The 12,596-nt window shown below is 30.0% G+C and overlaps 1 protein-coding gene across 1 annotated transcript; it reads left to right on the forward strand.

Annotated features, from left to right (window-relative positions):
• The first annotated feature begins 655 nt into the window (after positions 1-655).
• LOC107438416 (uncharacterized) lies at positions 656-11,224 on the forward strand. Its single transcript, XM_016050707.4, has 4 exons — positions 656-806; positions 6,957-7,154; positions 7,227-7,333; positions 10,470-11,224. The coding sequence occupies exons 1-4, from the start codon at positions 746-748 to the stop codon at positions 11,100-11,102; spliced, it is 999 nt and encodes a 332-aa protein (XP_015906193.3). The 5' UTR covers positions 656-745; the 3' UTR covers positions 11,103-11,224.
• The last annotated feature ends 1,372 nt before the right edge of the window (positions 11,225-12,596 follow it).

Here is a 12,596-nt window from a genome sequence, read left to right on the forward strand (position 1 = left end):
TTGCAAAATGCAAAATTTGAACAAAATCGGTCTTTTTTGAAAGTTCATTTTTCCGCTACTATTAGACTAATTTTGTTCAAATTTTGTATTTTACCGTATAAAATTACATTCTTTAAAAAATTTGAATTTTAAAGTATAGAATTTTTTAAATCACTTTGAAGAATGTAATTTCTCATGGCAAAATTCACACTTTGAGCAAAATCGGTTAAATAGTTAATGAGAAATTGAATTTTAAAAAAACTGCTACCTTAAAAAATTTTCGAGATATGGTAAAATACGTTAAAGGTAAAATTGAAAATAAGGGGTCCAAACTTTTGACCGCTCTTCTAACTATTTGAACCCTATTTTCCCTAACTATTTTTAAGGTCAGAAATCCAAATCGGTCGAAACCAAGGTTATGTTTCAGAAAAAGTACGATTTTGTGTCTGATTTCGTAACTTAAAATACCATATACACTAATTAGCATATTTGAGACTACCACCCCTCCAAACCATTCAGATTTAGTCCTTGTATGTGAAGATACGAACATTAGATCAAAAGTCATTCTGAGAAGTTATTTTTTGTTTCTTTTTGCGCACTATACAATAATCACTTTCAGGAACATTAAAGTACGAGTAAAATATTTTTTAATACACCAGTTGTGCAAATACTATTAGTTCCGTTGCCTTTTTTTATGGAATTCAAACTGTAGAATTTTTTAGCTCTCTTGTAGAGCATTTCGTAGCTTTCTTCTAATTCCACAGAAATGTTTAGATTTAGTTTGAGGTATATCACACCTTTTGGTGATCTATTTAAATCTATAAGGGGTAAGTTTTTTCAGAATAAATAAAATAAAATTATGAATTAGAAGTAATGAATAAGAATAAAATTAGAATTAATGAATTAGAATAAAAGTTATGAAATAAAATTAATGATTCCGAATAAATATTATGAAATTGAATAAATGAATTTGAATAAAAATTATAAACTAGAACTAAATTAGAAGTAATATTATGATTTAGAATTAGTAATCAGAAATAAATATTCTAATTCCTATAAAACAAACAGTATACAATTTTGTTTCATATACATTTTTATTTAATAATGCTGCTATTCGTATAAACTATTTTTGACATGGATGCAGATCTTTCATGGAATGCTCCTACTTTTCTAGGTGATTATATTTGAGTATTACAATTCTAGTAATAATTTCAGATGATTTCTAGCAGTTTTTGGCAAACTTTGCATTAGCTACTTTCGCAAATAATTTCCCGGAGTATATCATCTTTCACTATCTTAAATTATATTCCTTAAATCAACTGTTTCTCTTAACCAGGAAATAACACTCTTTGAAAAATAAATTAAGTTATAACTAATCATTTCCATACTCATGGATTTTGAAATTAAAATTTTATCTCTATTGTAGATAGAATCAATGATGATCTCTTTAAGTATCATTAAGTCTTTATTTACGCTTAATTTCAAAACAACATGAGAGCGAGCGCAAGGACGCAAACAGTTTATTTTATTTAATAACGGGCGTTCCACAGCCTACTCATTTTTTTTTTTTTTTTTGGTTTAAAACTATCGAAGTTTAGCTCCTTGTAATTTTAACCCAATCTTGAGGACAAGGAAACACTTTGATTAAGCATTGGGACAAACTAGCCTTCTTGGAGGACTGTTTGGTGGAACTAACCCTCAGTTGCGTTGAAGAGGCAAACCACGTAAACTTGCGCGAGTAGCACGATGGCATTATTCGCCTACCACTGAGTTTATTTTAACTATGATCAGTGCGAGTGATAGAGATCAGAATTCAGATCGACCAGCCATAGCTTAAATTTGAACCTAAGTCAGCTGAGGTGAGCGCGCCAACCCTTGAATCACTGTGACTGACGGAAACAGGTAAACTGATACAGTTATGAGCCGTTTTTAAGTAATAATCTAAAAGCTTTCTCATCCAAAAAATCATCCTTCCTTCTCAGATTATTAAAGGACCTTTCGCTGTCAGTCTGATGGCTGAGGGATCAACGGTGATTCATTGTGCAACGGGAAATTGCTCCGTTCCCTGTGGCATGCTGTAAAAGTGACAACGGCGGAAACAACCCCAAGAATCCTGTCAAAAGAGGCATTTCTATTCAATAGAAGACAAAAGACAGTAAAATTTTAAAAACCATTATTTTTATCATAAAGTCAACTTTTAATGAAGAATAAAATATTATTTTTAATCAAATTTAAAGACGAAGGTTTATAATATTAAAATTTAAATGCTGTTTACATTTAAAAAACTGAAAAAAAATTGTCTTAAAAATCTATTTTTTTAACAAGTATTTTTTTCTTTTTGCCTTCTCCAGAGCGTTATGCATATTTTCTTACTTTTTTCCCTAGAGTATCTAATCAAAGTGTTTTCGCCAGGCATCCATGCATTCCTTTTCGCCTCTGTCCATCTGTAACGTTGGTCTAGTTTATGGATAAAGAGTTGATAGAAAAAATGGAAAAACTTTTCTTCATTTTCACTCAATTTGGTTAAAAAAAAGACAAGAAGTTTCGTATGTGGTAAAACTTATTTCGACAAAAATTTATAATGCAGTGACAAAAATATTTGTCAATAGAATATTATGACACTGATTTAGATTATAACTTATCACAAGCCGAACTAATTCCATTTGAACACTTCTGATTCTATATATTAAAGAACTATTTTTTTTAAAAAAAAAACAAGAAAAAGAACAGAATTTTTCGGAAAATCGCTATTAATAAAGGAAATGTTATCTTTTTATTCGTAAATTCAAAAGATAAGTATCTTTAAGTTGAAAAGCTGCAAGTTAAGTTGCTAGTAAGTTAGTTTAAGTTGAAAATTTAAGTTGTAAGGTGGAAAGTAAATTAAGAAGATGTGCAAATGTATCATTTGCAATAATTTCATGTTCATAAATATTTACTATCCAGTAATAAGAGACTTCCGATGTATGTGTGCGTGTAGGATATTGATATCAAGCTATTTTTTTATAATACTTTTGCACAATTTCATTATCTTTAACAATTATGATTTCATAATTTTTTTATTCTCCTTTTATTTTATAACATGAAAAGTAAATTCAACTAAAATATTCGTAACTTTAATCGAAAACATAAGAATATTAAAATTTACAGTTTGCATTTACTTTATGTTAATGTAAAACATTTTTTAGTTATTCATTTTCAGTTTATGCATGCATTAAAATCAAATGAAGAACTCGACTAGATGCCGTTACAGTCCTATGAATTCAACTGTCTGCAATAAAACACCAATTTTAAGACTAATATTGATAAAACGACTTATTAAAAAAAGTTTCCTTTTTCACTCATTCATCGAATATTTTTAAAATAATTAATAAAATTTTGATCGTTACACAATTTCAAAATAATTAAGAGTCTTCCATTAATTAATGTATTCAAAATTGCCGATGAAATTTATTAATTGAATCTTGGGGTTCTGCCAAAAGTGCTCTATCGTTTAGGGTTCCAAAAGCCAAAAAAAAAATTTGGAACCGCTGCACTAGATCATTGTTTCAACAGCTGGATCGCTGATTTAAATTTATATTAGAGGACTAAGCCAGCTGTTCTCAACCGTTCACCAACCCCAATGATTGCTTCGAACTAATTGTTGTTTATTTGCAGAAAACAGTTCTTCTACTAAAGTTAAGATTATTCACTTTCATATATATATATACTAAAAGCAATTCTGTTTGATTACGCTTGTGCTTTCCCTTACTACGTCCAAATATTAGTATTATAAATAGTTAGATTTATTGATAAACAGAGGTAATTTTTATAAGTAATCATTTTTTTAAAAATAACATTTATATTGTTATAACAATATGTTGTTCAAACAAATGATCGATGAGTTTTCAAACAAATTTCGTAAATCACATAATTTAATCACTAATGTATAAAATCACGTAATTTAATATATTCGCTTACCAAATAGGATATATTAAATAAAATTTGTGCATGAAACTGATCGTTTAGTTCAAATTCACCTAACAGATCTTTATAACTGTTATTTATAACAGTGTATTAATGTAGTTTTCACTAAAAGTAATATTTGTAAAAAGGTAAATGAGATTAGACCACCTTTCTAAATAACTTTATCTTAAAATGTAACGAAGAATTATATTATAATAATAAAAAAAAACTATTTTCTTAGTTTTAAACTCTTGAATTAAAAGCTTAGTAATAGCAGTAAGTAATACTAATACAATACAGTGAAACCTCATCTTACAGACACTCCTAAAAAACGGACTACTCTCATATTTTTTATTTTCCTTGATTCTTCTATAAATATGCACCTTTACCGCAATGCGGACACTCCCATAACCGGACAGTCTGAACCGTTATTTTTTATCTCTTCCAACGGGATACCAATTTTTCTAAATTTTGAGACCAAAAATTATTCCTGCTTTAAATTCTAAGAAGAAAAAAAAAGGAATGTATCACAAACGGGTTGGTCGCTATGGCCTCCGGCCACGCACCAACCAACCAAAATCACCATAGTGATATTTTTCCTCCACTTGTTGCTGAGGGTGGCAACGGGTGACTGAGATGGAGGGGGGCATGTGTTTTAAAAATGTAACCAAGTAGTGTGTGTTTTTTAGAAGGGAGAAACTATCTCCTATAATTGTACGATGTATAAATTGTGTTTTAACATTTTTAATAAAGTCTTATAACTGAAGCTTTTAAAAAGTGTTATAAATGTAAATTGTTTGCCTTATCCATCACTAAAATATTGTTCAAGGCAGAAGAATTAATCATTCTATTATCACCTTCCTCTATCCTAGCAATGAAAGGAGAAAAAATAATACTACTCACATGAAATATTTCAGACAGTGGCATCTCTTGATCTGGAAGGTACTGGTTATGCGACCCCCCCCCCCCACAAGCTGAAATGACCCTTTAATGGCTTTTAACTCCCCCACATAAAATTTCTTTCTACTTCTAATCAATTTGAAGACTGTTTTTAACACAGCTAGGTGAAAAATAAAAATAATAAAAAACAAGAAAACAGAAATCTAACATTATGGCGTTTATATAAAGGGAACATTTTTTCAGACATTTGACTGATGATCAATTTTGAATTAAACAACTTCGCGTCATGCCGTGCAGTTATGCACTGCTGCTTTATTTTTTTTCTCTGCATAGTGGAGGTTTATCTTTAAGGAAGTATTATCAAGTGATGGGAAGGTGATTGGGGGGTAAAGTTAATAATTAAACTGATTGAGCAATTGACATAGGATTCAAAGCGCCTATTCGGTATTGACTAACTTCATTTTCTGTGTCACTAAGTGAAACATATTCATTTCTCTGTAGCTACATCTTAAACCAGGGATGGGCAAACGTTTTTGGCCGAGGACCAAAAGTCGAAAAAAGAGATTAATGGGCCAAGTGAAAACTTTTGAAATTAAAAGAAACGATACACAATTTTTAATTTAAATATTTAATGAGATGAATGAAATTGCGATATCATTTTTAAAAGTTCCTTATATGGAGGTTCGATGTACTTATTTTAAGGAAGGAGGAAAAATGTTTGTCAGTTAGTCTACTTCTGAAATGATTTTTTCTAAGATTCATAGTTGAAAACACTTGTTCACATATATAAGATGAAGTAAACATAGAACTGATATTCTGGGCATGATATATTAAAATTGGGAAACTAGCTTTTGGTAATGATTTGCAAAACTCAATCAGTACTTTATTAAAAAAAAAAAAAAACTAGCTTTTAACAAAGCAGACAAGTATGTATAATGTATATTGTTTATATTTGCCACGGATCGGCAAATTAAAATTCTATCCGCGGGCTGGATAAAACGGCCGTTGTTTGCCCATCCCTGTCTTAAACTATCTTTCATTTTCATCACATTTTTTAATTTATTATTTTTGTATTTAAAAAGTAATTTTTTTAAAGTTTAAATAAATATCATTACTAATAGCTGTTGTAGATTATTTAAATACTCATTGCAATTATTCTAGAAGCAATTTATGGTGTTAAACTTAGTTATTAGTTTACCTTTCCCATAAACGGACAACTCTCATAGAAGACAATTTTTTCACCCCAAGAGTGTTCGTTCAACAGAGCTTTCACTGTATATATATGGTACCTATTGAAACTGGATCAATTACCGTAATGCCTACTGCCAAAATAAATGAAGCATCAATTGGAACAAAGCATCATCAGAAAATAGTGTAAAGAATCGTTGTTACTTTTCTCCTAAGCGAATTCTTCATTATAATTTGCTTTTTATAACAGAGCTTATTTTTTATAGCAATTTTTTACGATTCCCCTAAATGAATAACTTCCTTTTTTCCATTAATTTTGCTTTTTAAAACATATGTTATTCTTTTTAAATACAACTTATTAATATCAAAGTTAATTAAGCGTCGTTAGTGTGAATAATAGTATGGCAATTTTTCATGCTCCTATTAAATGAATTAATACCATTTCCAAATAAATTTTGCTTTTTAGCACATACCTTTTTTGATTTTATCATTAGTTTTAAATTATTTAGTCTTTTAGAAACACATTTTAAACTTCTAACAATAAACAAAATAAACATGTGGTTTTAGGAAACTTGTGAAATAATTTGGTGTCATAGCATACTTCCAGCTTAAGTTTATCCGACATGGTAAGTCTTGGTCATAGACGCCTAATTTTTAGCACTAAAACATGTTGTTTTTTATTGCTATCTTTAGGTTTTTGTAGCAAATGAATGTTACACATGAATGTGTATAATGAATGCCGGACTTTTAGATAACGTATTCATTTTAAAAGGACAAAAATTGGATCATTTTCAGATGCAAAATTTAATTTAAAAATATAATTTTCATGTCATTTATTATTTTTATTGTATAACTTTATGTGATTTTCATATACGTTAAAATAAACTATTACACTAATAGTGTAACAATCACATTGCGAAAGAGTGTATTATACTTTCTAATTTTAGTTGAAAGAAAGAGTTTTGGCGGAGGACGAAATTATTCAGACAAAAAAAGAAACTATAGAACGAGGAACATCACAGAAGTCGATATTCCTAAAATAGTCGAAATCCGAAAAACACTGAAACTTCACGATTGCACGCCCAGTCTTTATTCCTTCTATGAACTGGATCCTGAAGCGATTATTGTAGCTGAAGATCGTGATGGTAAAAAGTGATCAACCTCACGAATTAAATAATAAAATGAAAATTGTGAATCTAATTCCAATTTCTTTCCAGGTAACATTATTGGAACACATTCTATGTTAAATTTCGCAAATGGATTGTATATATCCGGACTGACGTATGTTCACCAAGACTACAGAAAAAGCAATCTTGCACTTGAAGTAAGAGCAATACAACAACAGCAATTCATATATATATATATATATATATATATATATATATATATATATATATATATATATATATATATATATATATATATATATATATATATATATATATATATATATATATATATATATATATATATATATATATATATATATATATATATGTATATATGTATATATATATATATATATATATATATATATATATATATATATATATATATATATATATATATATATATATATATATATATATATATATATATATATATATATATATATGGTGCCAGCTCCTGTACACAAGGCTGTAATCTAATCTTAGTCCTCAGATCCGTAAGCTAGAAGTACCGCCAGTCAATGTAAGCCGTAAGCTGATCCCTGTGCACGACGAGGAAGCAGTGCAAAAGCATGCCTACTTACTTTTAAAGCATATGTCTGCCAGGCAGACTCTAATCTGAGATGGGCAAAACCTCGAGTTTCCTTATCGTAGTTTTTATTTTGACAACCTTAGTTGTGGTAAGGGAGACCTTAAAAAATCGTGGTGAGAAAATTCGAGACCACAGATGAACCCTTCACCTCATCAGTAAGTATAGGGAATACCGGGCAATGATACAGAGCAGGGGCACTTAACCTTAAAAAAAAGATCAGTGCTGGTTAAACCGAGCAATGGCTCTCACATCCCCTGATAAATAAGATTATTAAAAAAATGCACTTAGATTATTATTGTCAGATGATTATGTTTGATGTTGCATTTGGTGAAAAATTATTTTGGTGAAAGACATCACCTTTTAATGAAGGAGTACCTATTAGAAAACTTAAAGAGAAGAAAAAATGTGCCCGCGTAAACAAACAAAAAACCATTAAATTTCAAACGATGAGATTTAAAAAAATATATATCAAATTCAATCAAATAACGGCCGGAATACGCAGTAGAGAAATAATTTTTAATGTCGTGCGATAGAAAGATCACCTTAAGTGACAAATATATAATTCGCATTAAGATAATTTCCTTAATTGTAAATATCATTATTATTATTTCTTTAATTGTAATAATATTTCGAACAGTTTCATTCATTGCCTTGCATATCGAAGAGAGAGAGAGAGAGAGAGCGAGTCAGCAGTTCTTAAAGTTATTGATCCGTGGTCGGAAGTAGCGAGCTAAAACTACTGCGGAACTACTGTAAACTACTCTTTTTCTCGTTGTTTGTAGAGTGTAGTGCTCTACTTTTTAAAAGAAGTAGTGTAGTGAATGTAAAAGAAGTAGTGTAGTGTCTCAAAAAAAAAAATAGTAGTTTGTCGCGATGTCTGGCAACTACTTTCAGCGTTTGTTAAATCAAGTAACATAGTGAGAGAAAATATCGAATCTGATTGGTTCATATTCTTCGCGGGTCCGTCAACGTACGCAATGAAATAAGAATGCCACTGTGGCCGAGTGTTAATAAAATCTACATCTGAAGCTCGGGAAAATCGTTGCGAATTCGGTCGAGTTGTTTCTGAGAAATCGAACTTTAATTTTTCTGAGTTTCTCATAATTCGATTTCACAGGATTCAACTATAGGGGAGAGTGGGGTCAATTGTAACAGGGTACGATTGTAATAGAGCAAAAATTTCGAGTGTCGGGTTCTAGATTTGGTTCCTAGGTAACGCACAAGGTGTATTTAATAAATCTACATGTACGTTCCTGCTGGCAACCATTTTCATGTACTTTTGAAAGAGTTACAACACAAAAGATATTTTCACGCTACGTAAGTACTTTTTTTGGTATTAGAATATTATATTGTATCAAAGTAATTTTGTTTAAACAAATAAAAATTATTAATCGAATATGTAAGTGGACACCTTAATTAACATTTCTAGAAAAAACGATTGGTTTTGTTTATTAAGTAACATTGTTTTTAACAAATGAAGCTGAAATGGCGTCTTGGGGACGATTGTAACAATAAGTAAAGGGACGATTGTAACAGCTGAAAAATAATCTTATGTTTACAAACCATTACTTAACTCTTTAAGAAATACCAATATTTTCGTATGTCATTTATAGTATGTTGCATGTGCATTATTCTATTTGTCACCTTTCACAGCATAAACTGAAATTTTTAACCCCTTAAAGTTAAAAGTTTAACCCTTTGGGTCTCTGCTCATTATTATTTTTACTCCTAAATTGTCACTACTATTTTGATCAATAAAAAATGTATCACAACTATGATAATATGTATAATTAACTATGTTTTAGTTGAATTTATGAACTGTTACAATTGACCCCGTCAGTGGGGACAATTGTAACAAGTGCACGACTGTCAAAAATTGTTAATAACTAATATAATAACATTTAAAATAAGGTATTTAGTTTTTTTTCTAGTAGAGGATAGTCTACTTTACTTGTCTGTCAATTAATACTAATAATAAATTGAATTTTTTGTTAGTTAAAAATAGTTAAGTAAAAAATGTTACAATTGACCCCACTCTCCCCTAAAGTACATTTTTGTGTCTGATTTCGGAATTTAAAATATCGTCTGCATTCATTAATTAGCATATTGGCATTCACCCCCTCAAACCATTAAGATAGATAAGCTTGTCTTCTAAAAGTAGCGAAGTAGTAACTACATTTCGAAAGTCGTTTGAAGTCGCTACATTTAAAAAAAAAAAAGTAGTTATAGTTATCTACAATTGTAATAAAGTAGTTGCAGTTAACTACAAAGAAAATGTATAGTTCCTCCTACCATTGTTATTGATGATTGATTTCATCAACTGTGTTGATTGTTTGATTATAGTAACTTGTTTTTTTTAGAAAAGGAAAACTTACAAAATTAACATTATGTTAATTTAAGCATATAAAAACGTTGCTGGTACGTACTAAAGTAATATCTTATTTAAATATTAACGAGACCCTAGTAGGTTATGTGTCGATTTCCTAGATAATTTAAGAAATGTATAAAATAGCGATTTAGCGGATCAGCCTAATGAATCGGCACTTTAATTAAATAAAATGTGGAATAACTGATTTATGCACTTTAATACATTGTATACACAAAATCAAGCTTATTTTATGAAATTGTATTCATTTTACATCTGATTCCTTCCTGATATTAAGCATTTTGTTTACATGTATGCATTTTCGTGTCTTCAGATGATTCGTAAAGAAGCAGTACGACACAGACTCGAAAACAGGCTGCTCACCACATTCACCTTCGAAGGATGGGCAAAAAATTCAGAATATATTGTAGGATTTCAACTCGACACCGGTTTCACTATTAAGAGATTCATTTCAACACAAAACCTAGACACCAATCTTCTCTCTCACGATCTACCCGAAGACGTTTCAATTCACCGATTTGACGCAAAGCTCTTGGAACTTGTGTATGACTATGATTTGCAAGTAGCTGGTTATGAGAGACGGGCCTTTCTGGATTTGAGTTTCAAAGAACCGAACAGTAAAATCTTGATTGCATTGAGGAAGGGTCGATGTGTTGGATATGGTGGCATCAAGTTAACCTGTCCTGGTGCTAAGCGAATCGGACCACTCTACGCAGATGATTCCAAGATTGCTGAAGCGTTGCTGAAATCACTACTCAAGGGATTTGAAGAAGGAAAAGGAGTTGTCATAGTAATTCCTACTCCTAATTTAGAAGCTCAAACATTAGTAAGCAAATTAAATATGCCATTCAAAGACGGATTTTATCAACTTATCGAAAAAGGTTTTCCGCAAGGAGATGTGAGAAAAGCATACGCACTATTTGATTTGAATGGCACATCCATATGAAAATATATTTATACAACTCATAAAAATGCAGAAAATTATAATTATTAACTAGAAAAAAACGCGTTGCTTATTTTTTGCATTAATTACAAAATAAATCAAGTTTTCAATTGTGTTGTTGTAAATGTTTGAAGTCAAATTCTCTTAATTTCTTTAATTTCATTAAAACACTTTTCATCTCCTTCAATTTTATTAAAACATTATCACATATGTGCAATTTCACGATAATGTAAGCATCAGAACAAGTTACTTTGTATATGTTGGTCCATTATGAATCATTCCGAATTTCCATTCATTCCTGATTATTCCAACAATTGATTTCCACAGTTTCATGAGGGAAATTCTTGAGGGTCCAACATGATTAAACCATCAAAACAAGTTGTTATTCTTATGTTGGACCATCACACAGTGGGCCAGCATCCAAGGTTTCGTGGCCAAAATTAGTATTTCGATAAAATTTGTTTTAAAATTTGTATTTAGGGGTTTTAATGTGCAGGTTAATTGAATTCATAGTTGAAATTTTGAAATACACTAAAAATACCCGAAAAACAAACAAAAGGGAGGCTGAAATATGGCGAGCAAAAATAAAATAAAAATATTGAACCTTTAAATAATTATATATAGCAGTGGAAATATAATAATTTTCGTAATTTTATATTAAAAATGAAAAGCATATTATATTTTCGAATAATATCTATAATAACAATGGCTTAAAACAATTAATTTTTTATTAATATATAAAAAATATAACTCAAAATTAGTAAAACAATGTTCGGTCATAAAAATTAAGCAACATAATCAAGAAATTATTTATTCGTTGATTGTTTAACATAAGAAATGAAATATTTCACTGTTTTTGCTATCAAAAATATAAAAAAATGTGATTATAATGCGATATTTAAGTAACCAACATTCAACCTCCGTCATCTTCGTCTTCAGAAGCTGTTAACTCCATATTATCTGTCCAATTTTCTACTCCATCTTCATCTAGCAATTCTGCATCGCAATTTTTTTGTGGAATTTTAGGCAAATCCAATTCAGCTATCACCTCAGGAGAAAAAATTTCTTTTTTTTGCTTTGAAACTCGCTCCTGCAAATCCATACTTGATAAAATGGGGTCTAAACAATCCATTGCACGATTAAAAATATCTTGTAGTGTTGCACGACGACTACATTGTCTACTATGATGTGCTCTGAAACTTTTGTAGTTTTTATTATTTCCCTCTAAGGCTTCTTCTGCTAATACACCTATTGGCAATGTACATGATTGAATGACTTCACTACTGTGAATCAAAGTTTTGTGCAATGTAGCTGACATTGGAAACCATGGATATAAAAAAAACATAAAGCTTAGCAGTTGCTAAACAATATCGTTCAAAGGAATCTGGATTAATAGGTAAATGACGAGATAGAGACACTAAAATGTTTTTCAAATGGCACAATAATTTCTTATCGATATCGAGACAAGCAGCAAGTTTTCAGGATCATGAAATGCTC

This window comes from Parasteatoda tepidariorum, chromosome 10, assembly GCF_982258835.1.
Source record: "Parasteatoda tepidariorum strain Cologne lab strain chromosome 10, Ptep-v5.0, whole genome shotgun sequence".
NCBI classification, from domain to species: Eukaryota; Metazoa; Arthropoda; class Arachnida; order Araneae; family Theridiidae; genus Parasteatoda; species Parasteatoda tepidariorum.